Raw genomic sequence first — 23,581 nt, 5'->3', positions numbered from 1 at the left:
AACGCTTTAGGAAGATAACAGCTACACTGATCAGAAGGCCATAATTTACAAGTCTTTGCTGGTGGAATATCTTGTAAAGCTGTCTCTCTGATGAACAGCAGCACTTATTCAGACCAGAAATAACAACAGTCCCATGTGCTAGTAAATCCCAGGAGGTCTCGGTGTTTTTGTAGACAGCAGACAGAAATAAAAGGAATTTTGTCCTTTTTACCTCATGTAATCCCGCTGGAAAATGAAACATGTGCTCTGAGTTGATACTGACTTCTGCCAGGTCACCTCCCTGAAGAGTCCGGGCAAGCACTGTTGCAACAGTTCTTGGACAGGAGTCTGCCGGCCCCTGAACGCGATGGATGGTCTGCACAGCCCGCTCCCGGGACACTGTGCTACTGTCTGCTCGAGGGAGCTTCCAGCGAGAACATGCGTGACCTGCATCTGTTGCCTTGACTCTTCCCAGGGGCATCACATACCTTCAAATTAGAGTTGCATTTAGGCTAAGTGCTGCAGAGTTTGTTGTTGTTAAAAAGAGGGTGACTACAAAGAATGCCACACCAAGTACGGTTTCTTCTGGCTTTTTAGAACTTGACTTTGGACGTTCGATAATGCAAATGTTTTTGAAGCTATATATTATTAGGAACTGTTTGGAAACCACAAAACCTTTTTAATGGACCACGCTATCAATTTTCTGCTCTTCTAAAGAAGTTTTTCCTATTCATGACTCACTTCACTCTTTGGCTAACGTCGAGGGAAATGTAATAACGATTAAGGGAAGGAATGTATGCGTTTTCTTCTTTTCGATTTTTTTTTTTTTTTGAAAGCTTGTACATATTTTTTTTTGTTTCGGGTTATGTAAACTTGGAGGACTGTAAAATGTTGACCACTGCAGGAGGTAAAAGCAGGCCTGCTATACATACATCTTTAGAATTTAAAAATCCAAAAGCTTCCTTTGTTTCTTTGGAGAAGAGTTTTGCTTGATGGCCCAGAATACAGATCCAGTAAAAACGACATGTTCCAGCCGTCAATTACACACACCTTAAGCGAAATTAATGAGATCACTCTGAGATTACACTTTGTGTTTTATTTTCGTTTTATAGGTCTGTATGAGCTGTTGGTGGCTCTGCCAGCCCAGCTGCAGCCACATGTGGACAGCCAGGAAGACCTGACCTTCCTCTGGGATGTGTTTGGTGAAAAAAGCCTGCATTCACTAGTCAAGGTAAACCATGCTGATGTCAGATTTTTCTTTGCGGAAAAACATATGGAAAAATATTTTGAGCGCCATCCAGTAAAGCAGAGATCAAATTATTGCCCTCCAAAAACAAAACAGCCTTGTTCCATTTCACTGACAGGCGTGGAAGTTGTTAAAAAAGATTCTACCAAAAATACGTAGATGATTTCACTTAATGGTGGCGACCTGGCCGTGCATACTAATAGAGCAAGCCTGCGCCTGCCCTTGTTTAGAAAAAGAATGTGAAATCGTCGCAAGAAGGTTTAGACTCCTCATGGTCAACATTCATGAGCTGGAGTTTAACTTAAATAAATAAATGTTCGCAGCAAAAATTAGAAGGAATATATTTTCTGAGGTTAAGGATGGCAGCTGTTCAGTAGCCACATTAATTTAAAATAATTTCCTCTAACAAAGTCAAATGAAATTCTAGCAAGCTGTTTCTCTTCTTGGCCCAGCGCCACTGACATGGTATTTTGTGTATAAATACACTGACGCTAAATAGGAATAAAAAACAGTGTTTGGAGACCGGTTTCGCCAAGCGTCATACCCTGGAAATGATCAACCACCAGAAATCAGATCTTGCCACACAGCAGTGCTGGGAGTGATCAGAAGTCTTAAAATAGTAAAACGAGAACAAGGAACTTACTGGAAAATATGCCACTCTTGCTTCTGGAAATATGAATTGCATTTTCTCCCATTTAACTCAAGCTGAAAGGAATTTAAAGTCTTACAGAGTCTGCAGGAGACAGAAACGTATGCTTCAACAGTATCTGATCCTATACTTAATTCGGCTCCATCTGTTACGGTTGTCTGTTGTGATAAGAGGCTTTTTGACTGATGTATAGTATTTGGAAATGAGGCACCGTTGTTTCACAGGACAGGACAATTCTTACTGCATTTTTTTTTTTTTTTTGGTCAAATTTGTTGAAATTTGTGTGCTTTAAGCAGTAGCAATTCTCAAGAAATTAAAGTGTTGATCTGTGGCATTTCCCTAGCTTTACATTTAAAGAGTGCTTTATTGTGTCTGTTGTTTTTTAAATTTTTTAGTTTTTGTATTATTGCCAAGATATCTTTGTATTCTAAATAATTTTAGGTAGTTGCTCTCTTGGGATGTATTAGAAATGGTCTTGGGCTAATAATTGGTGAAGTTTATGACTTAGTGAAGCAATCATGAAAATACTCCTGTATTAAAGGTTTGGAAGTTGGACAGTTATGGATTGTTTAGATTGACTTGGTTTCTTGATAGAAGGAATAAAACACATTTAAAATAGCACCATCACTTCTTAATCAGTAAACAAATATGCCCCCCAAACAATGGATGTGTATGTTGTATTTATTTATACTGTGGCTACTATCTCAGTTTCCTTGTCTATAAAATGGAAATTATATTACCTATTGACAAGATTTTTTAAATTAAACTTTTTAGTTTGTATTGGAGAATAGCCGATTAACAACGCTGTGATAGTTTCTGGGGGACAGCCAAGGGACTCAGCCACATATATACATGTATCCATTCTCCCCCAAATCCCCTCCCACCAGGCTGCCATATAATATTGACAGAGTTCCCTGTGCTATACCGTAGGACCTTGTTGATTATCCATTTAAAATGTAGCAGTGTGTACATGTCTATCCCAAACTCCTCAACTATCCTTTTCCTCCATCCTCCTGCCCCCTGCAACCATAACTTTGTTCTCTAAGTCTGTGAGTCTGTATCTGTTTGACAAGGTTGTTTGTTGACAGTTTCAAATAAAATAGTGAAGATCTTAGTTCTTTTGGTAGTTATATAGGTTAGGTGAATAAATTATTAAATTTAATTATCATAGCATGTGAAGGACTAAAAAGAATTGGCAGAGATGGTGGTTATTTTTAATGTTAAAAGAATAAAACTAAAGTAAAAAATTCTTAGTTACACTAGCTGTTGAGTTTTCAGCACAAGCTGTTATTCAAAGTGTGTGTCCATAATTAAGTGGGTAGGAAGCGTAGTGTTACCAATATCTGGTTTATAAAAACAATGTAGCAAATAAATGGATGTTGCTAGTCTTTTAAATAGCATAACATGTGCTCTATTCCAAATGTTTTTCAGTAATTGCCATAAAATGTATTTTAAAAATGAGTTTTATTATGTAATTCCAGTATGTTCTCAGTTTCTCACTAGACGCGCCCCCCTGCTTTTCTCATGCGCAGACTCAAGGTGTCCTTTGACTGACCCATTATGTTAGTTTTCAAGTAGGAAAACCTAGGATGCCTCCAGAAGGCCGGTCTCACGGGATCAGGAGCGTAGTTTAAACAGCTGGAACAATCTGCTTACCCGTCTTCCAAGAGCCTCTACTGCAGGGTGGAGGAGAGCAGGCTTCGGCTTCTATACATAAATCTCGGTAGAGCAAAAGGAATTTGTTTGAAAAGATTGGTTTTGTGTGCTTTGATGTTATGCTCTTTTGCCTACAGTTGACGCTGTTGGTACATGATTTAGAACTGGGTGAACGGAAAACCTGATTTTATTCTAGCCCCCAATCTTCACAGTTCTCATCTTTTGGGTAAAAAAAGAAAGTGGTTGGTAAATTGCCTCGCAGTTTTAAACAGACAACTTGCTGATCTGATGTAAAATATACTTAAGAAGAGGCAGGTTTGGTGCTGGGGTCTGCAGCAGGTATGGCGTGGCACCTTAAGGTCTCAAGCCCCACTCTGAGGGGAATACTATAGGTTGTGAGTTGTCATTGGAAGAGAACCATGATGGTCCTGTACTGTAACTGAAGATTTTTTTAAAAGAAAAATTTCTAAATAGAAAAGTTGAATAATAAAAACCATGAATATGAGATTCCAAAAAGGGGTTAAGGTTAACTCAGAAGAAAGTTGATATCGGGACTTCCCTGGCAGTCCAGTGGCTAAGACTCTGCTTTCAATGCAGGGGGCACGGGTTCAATTCCTGGTCAGGGACCTCAGATCCAACATACTGCGTGGTATGGCCAAAAAATAAAAAATAAATAAAAAAAGAAGAAAGGTGGTACCTACTGAAGACCTTGGAAATATTATATATAAGAATGGAAATATCCTATCTAATGTGAGACCAGACAAGGACATCAGTTTTCACATTATCTAGTGAAGTTGATGGGTGCACAGAGCCACGTTTTGGATCCATGTTTTTGCAAATTTACAGACCCATGAAGCATATTTTTTGTGCCTGAATCTCATTTCCAAATCGTATCTCCTATCCTTGTGTTTTTTCCTTTTGAAATTCCTTTACTTACTTTAAATTTTATTTTATTCAGTTACATTGTGTGTATTTTTATAATCTGGATTGAGTTCATTTTAAGCCAACAATATGTGGCTTAAAGACTTACTTAACTGTTAATTTTAAAGAAGATTGGTAGTTCTCTTTCTTCAAGAAATTTTTGTTCTTATTTCACAATTGTGTTGGATTTCTAGGATAAGAATATAAAAATTTTAGTACCTTTTAAATAGCTGCCTGTGTTTTTTTCCCCCTGCCTTTTCAAATAGTTGCATATTTGTATGGAGCAGGAGAAAAAAAGGTAGCAATCTGAATTTTATTCTTTTGGAGATTCTGAAGGATTTCAACAAAACACAACTCTTATTTCCAAGGAAAATTTCCTGTTCTGATTGCATTGTTGTGTGTATTTGTGTGATTTCAGTCTTGAGGGAGTCATGGTGAAACTCAACCAGACCCTGATAACTTTTAGTTACGTAGTTTTAATTTCTGATGCTTGACTTTTGTTCTTGCTGTCTTTGTTGAGGTCTCACTCTGTGCCAGACACTATGTAGGACACCGGGGATAATTTCTAATAGAGCAGGTTTAGCCCTTGTTTTATAGGGTCTTCAACCCCCCAGAGGACATGGTGATTCGCATTCCACCATGGCCCACGGGCTCAGCTTTTTGATATGCAGAAGGTGCATCCCTCAATGCTGGCCTCAGAGAGGTGCTGGAGGAGGAACTGGTATTTTAAGCTAAAACTGCATGTTGAAGAAATCTTCTCTATGCCGAGTTTGTTGAGTGTTTTTTTTTTTTTTTTTTTATCATAAATGGATGTTGGATATTTTTTTTTTTCAAATGATTCTTTCACATCTACTGTTTTGATCATATAGACTTTTCTTTATCCTGTTGCTATGACGGATTACTTTATTCCTTCTGAATATTGAACCAAACTTTGCATTCCTGAGAAAAATCCCACTTGGTTTTGGTATATAGTTCATGTTATCCTTGGTTGGATTTGATTTGCTAATGTTTTGCAGAGGATTTTTACATCTCTGTTCATAAGAGATACTAGTCTGTAGTTTTCCTTTCTTGTAATGTCTTTATCTGGTTTTTGTAGGAGGGTAATGCTTGGCATATAGTTAGGAAGTGCACTCTCTGCTTCTGTTTTTTTTACTGGAAGAGTTTGTAGAATATTGGTAGGATTTTTTCCATAAATTCACCATTGAAACCATCTGGGCATAGTGCTAACTGTTGGGGAAGGTTATTAACTACTGATTTCTTTAGTAGATATAAGCCTATTTAGATCATCTATTTATTTTTGTGTGAGAGTTTTTGTCATTTGTATCTTTCAAGGAATTGGTGGAATCATGTAAGTTATCAAATTTGAGGGCATGGAATTGTTTATAATCTTTATCTTTTTAGTGTCCTTGGGATCCATGATGACTCTTCTTTCATTTTTGATATTATTAGGAGTTTGTGCCTCATTTTCTTCTTTGTTAGCCTGGCTGTGGGTTCATCAATTTATCTTTTCAAAGAACCAGCTTTAGGTTTCATTGATTTTTTTTTTTCCCCCCCTGTTTCCTGTCTCAATTCTGTTGCTTTTTGCTTGTATTTTATTCTTTCTTTCTTTTTTTCTCCTTGCTCTGTTTCCTCTAGTTTCCTAAGGTAGAAGCTTAGAAAATTGATTTTAGTTCTTTTTTTTTTTTTTAAATGTTCAATGCCATGCTTTCCCTCTAACCACTACTTCTGCATCATTCCACAAATTTTGTTAAACCATATTTTCATTTATTGCAAAATGTTTAAAAAATTTATCTTGAAACTTCTCCCTTGGCCCATGTGTACTTTAGAATTGTTGGTTAGTTCCCAAACATGTGGAGATTTTACTGCTGTCTTTCTGTTATTGATTTCTCTTTTAACTCCATGTGACCTGAGAGCATATGCTATATGATTTCCATTTTGTTAAGGTGTATTATGGTTCAGAATGTGGTCTGTCTTGTTCTGTGTGAGCTTGAGAAGAATGTGTATTCTGCTGTTGTTGGATGAAGTATTTGATTAAGTTGGTTGATGGTGCTAAATACTGATTTTTTGCCTGCTGGATCTGTCAATCACTGATAAAAGAGTGTTGGAGTTTTCAAGTACAAAAGTGGCTTTGTTCATTTCTCCTTGCAGTCTTATCAGTTTTGCATCATGTGTTTTGACGCTGTCTTGTTAGATGCATACACACTGAAGGTTATTATGTTTTTTCAGAGGGTTGACTCTCTTTTCATCATGTAATACCCTCCTTTATCGCTTACAGTTTACCTTGTTCTGCTCTCCACTTTGTCTGAAACTGATGTGGGTACTTCAGCTTTCTTTTGGTTAGTGTTAGCGTGGTCTATATGGAGAAGGCAATGGCACCCCACTCCAGTACTCTTGCCTGGAAAATCCCATGGGTGGAGGAGCCTGGTAGGCTGCAGTCCAAGGGGTCGCTGAGGGTCAGACACGACTGAACGACTTCACTTTCACTTTTCACTTTCCTGCATTGGAGAAGGAAATGGCAACCCACTCCAGTGTTCTTGCCTGGAGAATCCCAGGTGGGCTGACGTCTATGGGGTCACAGAGTCGGACACGACTGAAGTGACTTAGCAGCAGCAGCAGCAGCCACTGATTTCTGTTCATAACACTTGTTCTTTTTTTTTTAAATCACCCTCTCTCTCCGTACTCTGCTTTTAGGTGAACATTTTACATGATTCCATCGATTCCTTCCTAACATATCAAAGTTTTTTTAGTGCTTGCCATTATTGAGTTTGCTACATACATTAACAACTAATCTAGGTCTACTCTGAAGTAACACTGTACCTTGTCACAGGTAGTTGCAGGTATCTTATAAAGAATATTCTTAATTCCTTTTTCTACATCCTTTATCGCATTGCTGTCATTCATGTCACTTATCCATATACTATCGTCACCCAATGCATTGCTGTTATTTGAACAAACAAAGAGTTGTCAGATCAATTAAGAGTAGGAAAAATAAAAGATTTTGTTTGACCTTTATTTACTCCTTCTCTGATGCTCTTCTTTTCTTGATGTATTTCTAGTGCCTGACCTGTATCACTTTCCTCGTCTCTTAAAGAATTTCTTTTAACACTTGTTGCAAGGCAGGTCTACTGACAGCAGATTTCTTTTCAAGTTTGTGTGTTTATTTCTCCTTTACTTTCAGAGTACAGTTTCACTGGATACAGAATTCTAGAGTGGTGGCTTTTCCTTTCAACACTTGAAATATTTTACTCCAGTTTCTCCTTGCTTACATAGTTTCTGATGAGATGTCTGATGTTATTCTTGTCTTTGTCTTCTATAGGGAAGGTGTTTTTTCACTTGGAATTATTTCAGTATTTTCTCTTTATTTTTGGATCTTGCAGTTTGAATATGGTGTACCAAAGGGTAGATTATTGGTCATTTATTCTGTTGGATATTTTCTGAGCTTCCTGGGTCTATGGTTTGGTGTTTTGTCGTTAATTTTGGAGAATTCTCAGTCATTATTACTTGAAGTATTTCTTCTTTTTCTCTTTGTTACAAAAGATGTATGGAACATGTCCCACAGTTCTTGGATATGCTGTTCCTTTTTAAAAATTTCATCCCATTTCTCTTTGTGTTTCAGTTTGGGGAATTTCCATTAACATATTTTCAATCTTACTGATTCTTTCCTTGGCCTTGTCCAGTCTACTGACGAGCACATCAAAAGCATTCTTCGTTTCTGTTATGGTGTTCCTTGTTTCTAGCATTCATTTTGATTCTGTCTTAGAGTTTCCATCTCTCTGCTTACATTTTCCATCTGTTCTCGCATGTTGTCCACTTTTTCCATTAAAGCTATTAGCCTATTAATCATGCATATTTTAAATTCCCTAGTTCATAGTTCCAACTTCTGTGTCAGAGTTGAGTCTTTTTCGGATCCTTGCTTTATCTCTTCAGACTGTGCTTTTATTGCCTTTTATTATGCTTTGTGATTTTCTATTGAAAGTTAGACATGATGTATTGGGTAATATGTACTGAGGTGATGAGACTTTACATGTGAGTTTTGGCATTGACCTGGCTGTGTTTAATGTTTGCTGAAGCTCTCAGTACCCGAGACTCCAGTTTCCTTAATGTGTCTCTCACCCCACCACCCTCACCCTCAGCCCCACCCCCATTCCCTTTGTCTTTCCTTAAGAATGCTCTTGGAATCTGTGTCTTTGGCTGTCTCAGTTATAACCCAGTGTTATTTTACTGGAGCCCTATTAATGATGGTGAGGTCTTGGAGAGAGAAATTGGTATATAATATTCTGATTAAATGTCAGTCCCTGGGTATGAGGACCTTCAAAAGCGTTTCTTAGCCTTTTTGTTTTCTTTCCTTTTTTCCCTTATTTGAGATGGGAAGGCTGGGAGGTGGGGATGTGGTTAAGTTTTCTTACTGCCCTTTTCCCAGGTCAAATACAGCTCTGATAAGTAAAGCCACTCTCTTGGAGGGATAGCTCAGTTGGTAAAGAATCCTCCTGCAATGCAGGAGACCCCGGTTCAATTCCTGGGTTGGGAAGATCCACTGGAGAAGGGATAGGCTACCCACTCCAGTATTCTTGGGCTTCCTTCGTGGCTCAGCTGGTAAAGAATTCGCCTGCAATGCAGGAGACCTGGGTTCGATCCCTGGGTTGGGAAGATCTCTTGGAGAAGGGAAAGGCTATCCACTCCAGTGTTCTGGCCTGGAGAGTTCCATGGACTGTAGTCCATGGGGTTGCAAAGAGTCGGACGTGACTGAGCTACTTTCACTTTCACTCGGAGGGAGGCGGCTTCCCAGGTGGTGCTAGAGGTAAAGAACCCACCGGCCCGTGCAGGAGGCAAAGAGACATGGGTTCAGTTCCTGGGTTGGGAATATCCCCTGGAGGAGAGCATGGCAACCCACTCCAGTATTCTTGCCTGGAGAATCCTTTGGACAGAGGAGCATGGTGGGCTGCAGTCCACAGGGTCGCACAGCAACTGAAGCAACTTAGCATGTATGCATGCTTGGAGGGGAGAGAGCTCTTGGCCTTTGTATTGCAAAATGGTTACTTTTCTCCTTCCCCTGCTTGAAACACTAGGGGATTTTTCTCCTGTTTTTACCATGAGAACTTGGTAGGGCTTTTTTTTGGGGGGGGTGGGTAGAGCTCTTTGAGGAAAGTGCAAGGTTCTCCTCCAAGACTGAGTCCCTCAGGCTAGTTACCTTTGCCCAGCATTAATTTGTCAAAATGACCGGTTAAGGGTTCCTGCAAGTTTCTGGCTCCAGCAGTTTCTACCCCTACTAAGTTGATTTTAGCCATGATTTTCCCTCCCGATTTCAGGTAACAGTTTGTCTTGCAAGTTCCTTTCTCTTCACATGTCTGAGCTGAAACCAGACATCTTCCTTTGCCCTCTTTTTAATTTGGCTGTGATTTCATTATTGATTTGCAAGAGTTCTTTATTTTGGATAATTGCTTCTTACCAAATTATAATTGAAAATATTTAATTTCTCTTCTTAAAGATGTCCTGCAGTTTTATTTTTAATGAAACACATGATGTCATGGGCAGGGTAGTTGACACGTGGAAGCAAGGTATGAGGGATAACTTAGCGGCAGTTTATTTTCCATCTCCATATGAATGTGAATTCGTGACGTCTTTAATGCTTGTGAAGTTAGGTAGGATTTTAAAAGTGAAAACCTTACTCTTGAGTCTGAAAATAAGTCTTGAGCAGATGCTCAGAAAGCAACCTGTGAATGAGAATGTACTTTAAAAATTTTATATCTCCAACCTGGAAACTTCAGGAAATGAAAAACCAGCTTGAAGGTAATGCTTGATCTTAATCTTCCAATAATTCCAGTTTTCTTAATCATTAGCACCATGAGACTTGCCTGGAAAGTAGTTATTTCCAGGATAATTGATATAGTCGAGCCATAAAGGAGAGAGACAGATAATTTTATTGGGTAGTGGTTTTATAATCATGCAGGCACTCCACGTTCTTCTCTTCTTTTCATCTAGAAGCAATGGAAAGCATCCTATGGGGCTGGGGAAGGTGATATTTACACGGTAGTAAATCAGCTTCAAGGCTGAAAGGCTATTTTACAAGAAGCTTGCTGGTCCCAGCTCTTTAGAAACAAATTGTGCTGTTTTGGAGGGGAGAGGGGGGTGTGGGGTTCAGAGAGAAAGCCCGGTGGGGAGGTTATGTTACTTGCCTCTGCAATCCCATTTGCCTTGGTGGGAGGAAAAGGAAAAGGCAGTCAGACATTGCGAATGATCCCCGGCCACCTGGGCTGACGGAGGGGCGAGCTGGGTGTCAGCAGCTGGTAACGCTCCTCGGCCAATCAAAGGTAATTGTTTGGCCAGCTCTGTTGGAGGAGCCAGACGAAGTTATTTCTTACGTTATAGTTTACATTTTTTCAGGCACAGAAACATGTAAAGTCTGCTGAAGATATGAATTCCTGAGACCCTGAGTAAATTGTTGCCTTTGTAATTCACACTCTCAAAACAGAGGCCATATGTAACCCTTCTTAGAGATTTGCTCAGGACTGGGGATGGGGGGACTAAGGGGCCAGGACTGTGGGTACTTGATGGGCTTGCATCCTCCTGCTGGGTGTGTGTTTCACATCATGGAATAGCACCTTTTGAAAGTTGCTGTGAGATTTAGATATTCATTTGAATATGCTTCGCTTTAGAGCAGTCATCTTAATTTGCATATATTCATAATTGACTAACAGGGAGTCTGTTTACTCCACACACACGCACGTGTGGGGTATCCTACCTGATTTAAAGAGCAGTTCATGCCCTATTACTCAGCCATAGAATGGAATGAAATTGGGTCATTTGTAGTGATCTAGATGGACTTAGAGACTCATACAGAGGGAAGTAAGGCACAAAAAGAAAAATAAATATTGTATGTTAACACATACATATGGGATCTAGAAAAATGGTACTATGAACTTATTTGCAGGGCAGAAATAGAGATGCAGACGTAGAGAACAAACTTAGGGACATAGCGGGGGAAGGAGAGGGTGGGATGAATTGACAGAGTAGTATTGAAATACATACATTACCTTGTGTAAAATAGATAGCCACTGGGAAGCTGCTATATAACACAGGGGACTCGGCTTGATGCTCTGTGATGACCTAGAGGGGTATGATGGAGGGGGCATGGGAGGGAGGCTTAAGAGGGAGGGGATATATATATATATATATGTGTGTATATATATATATGTATATGTATATATATATGCACACACACGTACATACAGTTGATTCACTTTGCTGTACAGCAGAAACTCAGAAACATAACTTTGTAAAGCAATTATATTCCAATAAAATGGTAAAAAAGAAAAGAACAATGTATTCCTTAGAATGGGTAGAGGCAGGAAACCAGTAATCCTCTCATTTCCCTTGTGGAGGTGATTCCTGCTATTCTCCAATTCCAGAGAACTGGAATTTCAGTAGGAATACATGGAACTTCTCTGGATTTTCTACCTAGCAGTGGGGTCACTGGGCCAAGTTGTGCATCCCCCTTCATTAGGTTCTGCTGAGTTGTTCTGTAGGTGTGGCTGGACATACCCAGCAAGGGAATGGTTGGCTCAGGGAGTTGTATGTCTGCAGTTCTGGTGCCTGGATCGGCTCTCGTTTCCATCCCAGTCCCTGGACTGTGGTGTTTTTGGAGACTTTGCCTTAAGGCAAGGGCGGGCATTTGTTCGTGTCCTGTTCCTAGGATGCTGTTGGGCCATGAGTGTGGTCTTCCTGCTCTGAATTGGTTCTCAAAGTACAGTGACTGTAGATGGTTGTGGACCCAGAGAGGAAAAGGGAGGGGCCTGTTGCTTGGGGCCCTGATGGACTATGAGGTGGCAGGGTCGCGTCGAGCTAGGTCCTCGCCTCTCTGGGCTGTGTTGGAAGGCGTGCAGGAACACACATGCTGTTCACAGAAGACTCAAGGTTGAGGTGGAATTTCGCATAACAGATTTAGAGATGCTTTTGTGGGCTGGCTTGGAGACCTAGCTGCCATTTTAAACAGTGTTTCTAGAATTGTCTTTCCTACCCCATGGACTTCAGCACGCCAGGCCTCTCTGTCCCTCACCATCTCCCGAAGTTTGCCCAAGTTCATATCCATTGCACCAATGATGCTATCCAGCCATCTTGTCCTCTGACGCCCTCTTCTCCTTCTGCCGTCAATCTTTCCCAGCATCAGGGACTTTTCCAATGAGTCCTAGATTTTTGTAGTTTCTAGCATGTTTCTCCAAATCTTAAAAAAAAAAAAAAAAAATTAGAAGCAGAAGTAAACTTTTGGTGTAAACTCCATTTGATCTGGAGGGAGGGATTGGATAATATTCCCTGGAGTTTAGTTTGGTGCGTCAGGCACTCAGCTCATAATCATTAAGTGAATGAGTGGGTTCCCTATGTGGTTCAACAGGTAATTTCTAGAGGGAGGAATCTTGGAAGCTCCAGGGACAGCTTTGATTATTCAGATTACCTTTGGACTTTTGTCTGCCTCTTTTTTTCTTTTTTCTCTCATTCTTGCAGTCATTTCATTCTCCTTGTGTTCATCTAGCTGCCTTGTGAGCAGTGCATGAATCATGGACTTTTGGGGATACTGAGGAGTGTTCCGTGTTCCACTCTTGTCCGTCATGTGGACACATGTCTGCAGTAGTGGCTCAGAGCTGGGACGCTGGAGCCACATTGCTGGGTCTCAGATCCTGGCTGTGCCAAGAACATGTACCGACAGTAACAGTCATAGTGTTTTACTTCAGAGTGTCTCGTTTTCCTTACGTATTAAGTGGAGACAGTAGTAGTTGTGAGGACTGAACGAATGAATATATGAAACATGCTTTAAATGGTCTGGTACATAAGTCGCTGTGGTGGTTATCATCTTAAACCTCCCGCATTTCTTTCTTTTTGCTATGTGCAGTGCTTATCCCAGAATTTACACTATTTTCTTTTCACCATCCCTTTGGCTACAGTTCTGTGTTTTTCACGATGATGTTGTCTTGCCTTAATAAACTTTTGTTCTTGCCTTTTTACTTCCTTGCTCTCATTCTGTGAAATTGCAGTGGAAATTAATATAGTCTATGATTTGAAATTCTTGAAAAAGTTCTTGAGTTGGCTAGATATGTTTTCTAACTTTTCCTTCACTTTAAAAATGTCATACAATATTTGGGGCATGAGAAAAGGCAGAACCGCAGCTTGAATACCCGCATATTCACCGCACAGCTTAAGAAAGAAAACACTGCAGATTCGGTTGAAGCCTGAATGTCCCTCTTGTTTCTGTTTTTTTTCCTCACCAGCCAGAAGTCACCTTATCTTGAATTTCTCTTCTGGAAAAATACAAAATATTACTTTGTGTGTTTGAAAACTTTTTATAATTAGAATGATAGTCAACAACTTTCTTTTTTTGTTGTTGTTTAACATTTTGCTATATATTTTGAGATGTATTTATGGTGATACAGATAACTCTGATTCAGTAATTTCCATGGCTATATGGCATTCTTTGACTTAATTACAAATTGTTTATTCTCCTGGTGATGGCTGCTTACGTTGAAAGGTGTCCTTCACATTCAAGATGCCTTCACTTGGAAACCAGTGTTGTCTCCACGTCACTTTGAGCAAAGAGTGAACTTGGGCAAACATCGGGAGAGGGTGAGGGACAGGAAGAGTTGCAAAGAGCTGGACACAAGTGGGCGACTGAACTGCAAAGAGTCCTCTGGTGCAGACAGGAGATGCTGCTCCTCTTAGAGTGGGTGCATCTCACACTTTTTTAGGTATTACCAGGTTGCTCTTCTAAGCTTGTTTCCTGTTACAGTCCCACCAGCAGAAGGAGAGTCTCCATTGCTTTATGTCTGTATTAACGTTTGGAATTAATTTTTGCCAACAGGGTCAATTTGAAATATTGTCCGCTTATTTTAGTTTCTACTCATCTGAATACTAGAGATTGAGCTATTCCAGTTTCCTTTCTATGCCTTTTTATATATCTTTTGCCTGTTGTTTCTCTTTTGTTATGTGTCTTCATCTGGTTGATTTGTGGGAACTACTTCATATATCTGATACTGGATCTCTGTTTGTATGTGTTGTATCTTCTGATCTGTGTTCCGCTCACTTTTTATGATAGTTTATTGCATCCAAGCATACATTTGCACAGATTCTATTTGTCTTAAATGCAGAAGACAGAAGCATCTTGGACAGACCCACCATCCAGTACAAAATCCTTAGCTCGTGGGTTTGGAGAACATGCAGTAGGGTGTGAGGTGCATAGCCTTCACCCAAGACTGAGGTTTGAGTTATTTTTAAATGCTGATTCTGTGGCTGTTTGCACTGATCTAATATTGTAAGCATCTATGTGACGTATTTTGGCACCTACTGTAGTTATGGGTATGGTGTTCCTTGAAGCCAGTCCTTTCTGGCAGGAGCTGTGTATAATCCATCCTTGCATATTCCACGTGGCTTACAGGTGATGTAGGTGTTGGGGGGAGGGTTGCTGTTGAGAGGGATTGGACACCTTCCCTTCCAGGCTCCATCTTGCCCAGTTTGGTTTCCATTTATTTTACAAATACTCAAGTACCCGCTGAGGGCATAGTGACTTTTGCTCACATTCCATTGAGTTTGTTTATTGCAATACTAAGGTCCTTCATAAATAACTGTTAGTGTAGTTTGTTTTTTAAATCACTTTCAATTAGAATTCAAGTTGTGTAAGTTGTGTCGTCTTTATTACAGATAGATGACAGTAAAGATTTTAATCCACCTGTTTTAAAATGAAAGGTGCTGTTAATGTTTTTTTATATGTCAGTACAGATAGTAGGAATGAGAGGTGTTCTTTAGGAATGAGAGGTGTTCTTTGGGGGTCATGATTGGGATATTGTGTACGGATGATTTTATTTTTCTTTCCATCTTCACATAAAATATTTAGAAAATCTTTAACATTTTCAAATGAAGTACTTTCAGAGGTTTCAAAATGTTGTTTAAAATGCTCTATTAGAATTTTTAAAACCAAGACTTTAATGCAATTTTATTATTAAAAAAACCCTCAAAGTGAAATCATAGGCTTTTGTGTATATAAAATGCAATGAATTAATTTTAAATGATTTCACACTGAGTCACAGAAACATCCATCCTGCCATCTCTCCGTTGGTAATACTATTTGCAGACACATGTGAAGTCACGTTGGCTGTGTCCCTTGATGTGGGCGAAAGACTTGTGGAGTCAATAAAATGTGAGTGGATGTGAGATGTGACTGCAGCCAGGAGCCCCGAGGAGCCGGGCCATGGTTGCCTCATCTCTGGCCATTGCTGGTTATCGGGGGTATGAGATACTGGGGTGCCCTCCACTTGGCCTGGCAGGTGGCGTGTGAGCAGAGTCCCCAGGACTTGCAGTGTTAACTGGACCACAGGCCTCACTGTGAGAAGCCGTTAAGACTCGGAGGGTGGTTATCACCACAGGTTACCCCACTCAGACCCAACAGGGGCCTTTGCTGTGTGGTGTTTCTCTATTTTTCATGTTCAGCTGGGTGATGTAGTGGTGAAGATAAATGCATGTTCACAGTGCAGGCTTTGCTTGAAGCTTATTCCTTTAAGTGGTTGCTATTGATCTGACAGTCGTGCTATAAAAAGTTAGTGTTTGCAGGGCAGAAACAGACACAGACATAGAGAACAGATGTGTGGACGTGGGGCATGGTGGGTTGAATTGGGAGATTAGCAATGACATGTACATACGCTACCATATGTAGCTTTCCACAGCTAGTGGAAAGCTGCTGTGTAGCCCAGGGGCTCAGCCTGGTGCTCTGTGATAACCTAGAGGTCAGGGATGGGTCGGTGGGAGGGAGGCTCAGGAGGGAGGGGGATATATGAATATGTATGGCTGATTCACTTTGTTGTACAGTGGAAACTAACACAGCATTGTAAAGCAATTGTACTCCAATAAAAATTTTTATATGGAAATGCAAAAAGAAAATCGTTAAAAGGGTAAATATTATGCATGTTTTACCACAGTAAAGAAGATGCATTAAAAAGTTAAGAGTTTGTTTTCTTGTCAAAACTTAGTAATATTTTTTTTCTTGATACGCATGCATCTCCCTCCTAACTGCTATGGCAAGGCTTGAGGAAAGGAGACGTGCGTTTTACAGTTTCACTGGTTTTTTGTGATGTTCCCAGTACAGTAGCGGAGAAGGCAATGGCACCCCACTCCAGTACTCCTGCCTGGAAAATCCCATGGACGGAGGAGCCTGGAAGGCTGCAGTCCATGGGGTCGCTGAGGGTCGGACACGACTGAGCGACTTCACTTTCACTTTTCACTTTCATGCATTGGAGAAGGAAATGGCAACCCACTCCAGTGTTCTTGCCTGGAGCATCCCAGGGACGGGGGAGCCTGGTGGGCTGCCGTCTATGGGGTCGCACAGTGTTGGACACGACTGTAGTGACTTAGCAGCAGTAGCTGTGCAGTAGGGTGTGCTGGCCTGGGTCATCTATCTCTAACTTGATATTCTTTCTCATCATGACTACATCTATGTTGTTCTCACAGTTCCTTGTTTTCTTACTAAATTTCATGAGATTGTTTTGGGTTAACAAGAGGACTTTGAAGATCAAAATATAAAATATATGTGTAATAAAATATAAAATATGTATGTTCTGATAAAGACCTTTCCTAATTAAAAAATGGCCTTTAATATATCCAGTCATGGATTTTGCGTGCAATTAGTGTTTCAATAGTGCCTTCCTTTTCTTTTATACCTTGGTAGAATAGCAGCTGTAAGTGCTTTTTTCCCTTATTTTCATTTCTGTGTTTAGTTCAGTTAGAAGCCAAATGAAACAGTGTTAACTGTCAACTTTAAAAATATGCTGTATTTATACATTTCATTTGTTCAAGTTGGAATGTTCTAGATTATGCAAGTGATAAAAATTTGATTTTCACTACGTGATAAAGTTGACTTACATCTTTGGTTTCCACTTTGAGTAAATATTTGTGTAGTCACTATTGTGTGCCTACCAAGATTCGCATCATTGCCTTGCCGTGCTTTTTGATCTTTTGTCCGTCCACTAGGTGGCGCTGGCTCCTTTAGGAAACCTGAGCGTTCAAGGAACTTGCTGATTGTTACTGAAGGATTACAAATAAAAAGAAGCAAAAGCAGGCCAAAGCAGTATGAAAAACATGTGAAATTTCCTTATGTCCTGTAAAGAGCCATAGAACTTTGTGATAGAGGTCGTTATTATTAGTAATATATTTCCAAGGGATATATTTCCAAGTGATTTTATTATATAGGTTCTTCGTATAAAAAGTACTTAAACATTTCTCATACCTGGTTTTAGGTGGGGTTGGGATATGATGGCAAAAAATAGATATGGTGGTCTGTATTCTACGTGACTCTTGAAATAAATACTCAAATAATCACTTAAATAAGGGTAAATTTTATAGCCATATACAGAAAGGTTTTTGGTACTTAGAGTGTGTAATGGGGGTGGCAGGAGTGTTTGCTCATGTTTGGGAAGGTTTTGCTGGAGAAGTGATTATTAAGCTAGTTATTGATGTCTAAGGGATGCTTAAGAACTAGCCGGGTAAGAGTGGATTGAGGCAGGAATTTCACAAGGAGCATCACTGTTTTGGGGGTTCTCTGCACCCAGGGTTGTAGAGGGATCCAGTAGGCCTTTTCAGTTTGGAGACTTTGTTCTTCAGTTCTTATGCATTTGATAATTTCCTTTCCTCAGGCCTTTTGCATCTTTCTGGAAGTCATTTTAGCTATGTACTGGTCTTTCTCGATCAGCAGTCTGATTTTTTTCCCTTCTGCTCTTGCTTTCTGAAAGATATCCTCAACTTTTACTTTCCATCTTTCTACTTAATTTGTAAAAAATATGCTGTTAAAATTGTAATTCCAAATATGTTTGCGTGTGTGTCTGTGTCGCTGTTCCTTTTTCATATCCTAATCTTATACCATGGGTGCACTGTAGAATTAAGAATAATTAAAACACCCCACCTCTTATGTATTGATTGCTTATGTGCCACGTGCTTTTCAAAGTTTTATATACCTTGTTTAGCTCTTCGAGTAACTCTGAGAGATGTGTACTAACTAGTCTTTATCCCTATTGTGAAGATTAGAACAACATATGGCTTTGACTGAGGTTACACAAGCAGTTAAGTGGTGGATCTGGTCTGGAACCCGGGTTGGTCTGTGAATTTAACATCTAGCTATTATGTAGACTTAAATAGACATTTCTCCAAAGAAGACATATAGATGGCCAATAAACACATGCAGAGATGCTCAATATCACTAATTATTAGAGAAATGCAGACCAAAACCATGAAGTATCACCTCACACTAGTCAGAATAGCCATCTTCAAAAAGTCTACAGATAATAAATGCTGGAGAGGGTTTGGAGGAAGTGAAACCCTTCTACACTGTTGGTGGTAATGTAAATTGCTGCAGCTACTATGCAGAATAGTATGGTGGTTCCTTTAAAAACTAAAAATAGAGCTACCATGCTGCTGCTAAGTCGCTTCAGTCGTGTCCAACTCTGTGCCACCCCATAGACAATGATCCAGCAATCCCACTGCTGGGCATCTATCTGAAAAAGACAATAATTCTAATATGAGAAGATATTTGTGCCCCAGTTGTTCATAGCAGCAACAGCCTGACATGGAGAAGGCAATGGCACCACACTCCAGTACTCTTGCCTGGAAAGTCCCACGGACGGAGGAGCCTGGAAGGCTGCAGTCCATGGGGTCGCTAAGAGTCAGACACGACTGAGCGATTTCACTTTCACTTTTTACTTTCATGCATTGGAGAAGGAAATGGCAGCCCACTCCAGTGTTCTTGCCTGGAGAATCCCAATGCCAGGGAAGCCTGGTGGGGTGCCGTCTATGGGGTCGCACAGAGTCAGACACGACTGAAGTGACTTAGCAGCAGCAGACATGGAAGCAACCTGAATGTCCATTGACAGATAAATGGATTAAGAAGATGTAGAATATTATTGAGCCTCAAAAAAAGAATAAAATATTGGCATTTGCAGTAACATGGATAGACCTCAAGATTATCGTAAGTTCAGTAAGTCAGAAAGAGAAAGACAAATAACATGTGATATCACTTATATGTGGAATCTAAAATATGACACATATGAACTTGTTTACATATCAGAAACACTCACAAACATAGAAAACAAACAGGGTAAGTGGCTACGGGAGGAATAAATATAGTGTTTGAAGTTAACAGAGACACACTACTATATATAAAGTAAGTGAATAACAAGGACCTTCTGTATGGCACAGGGAGCTATATTCAATATTTATAATAACTTATAATGGAAAATAATCTTAAGGAATACACACACACACATATAAAACTGAATCGCTTTGCTCTACACCTGAAACTAACACAATATTATAAATCAACTGCAGTTCAATTAAAAAAATCAAGCTATTCTACTGGTTTATAGATACTCAGTGGAATGGTTTTGATTTTATTTTCAACTCTCTATTGTTTTATTAATAAATCCTTCTTTACTCTGGGACTTTATTTCTGTCGGTCTGCTTGGTGTTTGTCCTGTTGAAGGCTTCTGTCAGATGTCTGTTCATTCTTGGTTATCTGCCTGTATTTGATAGTGAGGTGTTAAGAGGCTCATGGGAGGCTCTTGGTCTGGAACTGGTGGACTTGGAACAGTGGTTTTTCAAATTGGGAGGGGAGTTGGAGAGAACCGAGGAGAAGGGGAGATTTTGCAATATTTGAAGACATTTTTGATCGTCAGGGTTTGAAGGGAGAGTGCTGCAGGCATTTAGTGGATAGAGGCCAGCTGCTGCTGCTGCTGCTAAGTCGCTTCAGTCGTGTCCGACTCTGTGCGACCCCATAGACGGCACCCCACCAGGCTTCCCTGTCATTGGGATTCTCCAGGCAAGAACACTGGAGTGGGTTGCCATTTCCTTCTCCAATGCATGAAAGTAAAAAGTGAAAGTGAAATCGCTCAGTCGTGTCCGACTCTTAGCGACCCCATGGACTGCAGCCTGCCAGGCTCCTCTGTCCATGGATTTTCCAGGCAAGAGTACTGGAGTGAGGTCCATTGCCTTCTCCGGATAGAGGCCAGGGATGCTGCTAAAAAGCCCAGGACAGGCTCCCATCACAAAGTATCATATCCAGCCTAACATATGAGTAGTGTCAAGGTGGAGAAACCCAGCTTTGGAGTGAAGGGAAGAAAAATGAGCTACTGTTGGTTGTGGAAGGTTGCATACTGCATACTGTAGAGGCCTTTTCCCCTGCAGTTTCCAGTGTTCTCATCATGGAAACCTGAGATCTGGTGCCTGGGACTCACTGTGGCTGGCCGCGTGGCCCTCTGGGGAGGGGAGGGGAGAAGACCCCCATCAGGGTCTAGCTTTCGTCACCCCCCACGCCTGGTGACTCTGAGCATCACAGTAGCCCTGGACCAGATTGGCTTCTTCCTGTACCGCTCCCAGTCGGTTCTAATTCTGTGTTGTGGCTTCCCTTTTCTATTAATAGAAATTCATTGTCTAGTCTTCTGACTGCCACATAACCACTATTTTTCATTTTTTTTCTTAAAAACATCATTTTAGTGCATCTGAGGTTGGCGAAGAGATTCCTGTCTGGTGTAAATCACTAAACTAAGTAACCATAAATGTTATAGGCATTATTATTAATACTGCAATCCATCAGCTGCTTATACCAAAATTTATTCATTTTCTTAGAAGTTTTTCTTATCAAGTTCTAGGTTACTTCGAAATGCAGCTTATATTGGGGCCATGTGCCAGAGTCTTTGCTTTAACTTAAAAATTACTTCCCTGGCAGTCCAGTGGTTAAGACTTCGTCTTCCAATGCAGGCGGTGTGGGTTTGATCCCTGCTTGGGGAGTTAAGATCCCACATGCATCTTGGCCAGAAAAACAAAACATAACAAACAGAAACAATATTGTAACGGATTTAATGAAGACTTTAAAAAAAAATGGTTCACATCAAAAAAACCTTTAAAAAAATTAAAAAAATTTTCAGAATGTTGTTTTGGTACCTTAACATTTGCCAAAGTTAGTCAGTAATCTTTTTTTTTATGTTTTATTATGAACTTATGGATTTTTAAAAAAATATTTGGTAGGTGTCAATTCATTGTAGTCATTCCTTTTGAAGCTCCAGTCACCCCACCTTTGGCCCATGGGAACCTCTTCAGTTTGGCTCTTTGGTTTTTGACACAGCACCGTTGGACTGTGCTCCCTTGTTTTTCGGCTTGAGAGAGTGTCTCAGGCTTAAAATACACATTTTTTTTTTCCCTGTGTATTTTAAGGGAGATTCACAGAAATGGGATGCTGTCTTTTTCAGATACCGTCAGTTCCTAACAGTGACCAATAGAAACTCCTTTACTCTGCTGTTTGCAGCTTCTCATTTGCTTTATTCTATTTTTTACTTCCAATTAATGCCTGTTGGCTTCCCTGGTGACTCAGATGATGATGAATCTGCCTGCAATGAGGGAGACCTGGGTTCGATCCTTGAGTCAGGAAGATCCCTAGAGAAGGGAATGGCAACCCACTCCAGTATCCTGCCTGGAGACTCCCATGGACAGAATAGTCTGACAGACTAGTTTGACTCAAAGAGTCAGACACCACTGAGCAACTAACACTTATTTCCTTTAATGCCTACTAGGTGATCAGTGAGTTTATTTATTTTCCATGTATTCTCTCCCATCTCTTTCTAGTTTTTGGTGCTTGTATTTGACCCACATTCCAGATCTGCTTTTTCACCCTTAGCCCTACCATTCGTCTAGCGTTGGATTGTTAGGTGACCAACAGTCTTTATCCTGAAGCTTCTGTAATTTTTTTAGAAATTCATTCCCTAGTACCTTTCTCGTGGGCAGGGCTCATGGGAACAGTTTTCCTAAAAGTTCTTGTGGTCTTTATATTAATATTTGAGGGTCAGTTTGTCTGAAATGGAAATCTTGGGTATCTTAAGTATGTTCCCTCTTCAACTCCTGGCATACAGTGTTCCTGCCTGAGTCTGATGCCAACATAACTTCTTTCCTTTATTTCTGTTTTTGTCTTGATGATTAAAGGATATTTTCCTTTTTATTTTTAAATTCTTAAAGAATCGTTCTCAGTGTTGGCCTTTAGTTTTCCCAAGTATTCACTTGCCCTTTTTATCACATGCTTTTATTTCATGGTAGTTTTTTAATCCCCTCAAAATACACCTCTCCTCATCTCTACTTCCTAAGGGCAAAATACTATTCTGACTTTAAACTTTAGGGTTCATTTTGGGCTCCCCCTATGGCTCAAATGAAAGGCGAAAGATTTATACAATCTGAAGAGAAACCAGAATATATGCCAGTGGCTCAAGTGGTAAAGAATCTGCCTGTAGTGCAGGGGACACAGGAGACATGGGTTCGATTCCTGGGTCGGGAAGATCCCCTGGAGGAAGGCATGGCAACCCACTCCAGGAGTCTTGCCTGGGAAATTCCATGGACAAAGGAGCCTGGCCAGCTTTAGTCCATGGGTTTGCAAAGAATTGAATGTGACTGAGCACATACACACTTGACTGTTCTTAGAAGTTTTAATGGGACTGCACGATATGTAATTGTATCTCTGTGTCTGACTATCTTTTACTCGAATGATGTTCTTGTGGTTCACTTACTTTATGAGTAGATAGTTCATTTGCTTTTGTTGCTGAAGGATATTCTGTTCTGTAAGTACATTGCAGTTTATGGAGCTGTTGATGGACATTTTGACTGTTTCTGATTTAGACTGTGTGGATAAAGCTGCCATACAGGTCTTTGGTTTACTCCTGGATGTGTTGAGTGTGTGCAGTGAGGCATACACACACACACACACACATTTCTTGGGTGTATGTGTTTAATAACGGTGGCAACAGGGTCTTGTTCAAAGTGTTTGTTTCTCTTCCTGCCACACGCAGGGCAGTTGCTGCTGCTCCACACACATCCTGACTAAACGTTGGTGTCTTAAGGCGTTCTGTTTCATTTTATTTTGTTTTTAAACTACCTGTGGTGTTTCAATGGGTTTTAAATTTGGATTCCCAGCGATTTTTCCGGCGTTTGTTGGCCATTTGAGCATCCTTTCTGATGAAGTTAGGATAAGTTAAGATTGTTAGGTCTTCTGCCCAGTTTTCTCTGGTTTTGTGTATTACAAATACCTCCTACCCACTATGGTTTTTCTTTTAAATAGGATTTTGGTATATAACATA

General features: G+C 40.2%; 1 protein-coding gene and 1 long non-coding RNA gene across 2 annotated transcripts in view; one reads left to right on the top strand and one right to left on the bottom strand.

Moving 5' to 3' along the window:
* The window catches only part of MPP7 (membrane palmitoylated protein 7), a 225,435-nt gene that overhangs the window by 94,168 nt on the left and 107,686 nt on the right, over positions 1-23,581 (top strand). The window contains exon 3 of the mRNA XM_027559723.1: positions 1,092-1,210. Coding sequence (XP_027415524.1) covers positions 1,092-1,210 — 119 coding nt within the window. The remainder of the gene's footprint in view (positions 1-1,091; positions 1,211-23,581) is intronic.
* Positions 12,562-23,581, bottom strand: part of LOC113903506 — a 178,272-nt gene continuing 167,252 nt past the window's right edge. The window contains exon 3 of the long non-coding RNA XR_003514152.1: positions 12,562-12,669. This is a non-coding gene — a long non-coding RNA (uncharacterized LOC113903506). The remainder of the gene's footprint in view (positions 12,670-23,581) is intronic.

The sequence above is a fragment of the Bos indicus x Bos taurus genome, chromosome 13 (assembly GCF_003369695.1).
Source record: "Bos indicus x Bos taurus breed Angus x Brahman F1 hybrid chromosome 13, Bos_hybrid_MaternalHap_v2.0, whole genome shotgun sequence".
Taxonomy (NCBI): Eukaryota; Metazoa; Chordata; class Mammalia; order Artiodactyla; family Bovidae; genus Bos; species Bos indicus x Bos taurus.
This window is presented reverse-complemented; position numbering and strand designations above follow the sequence as displayed.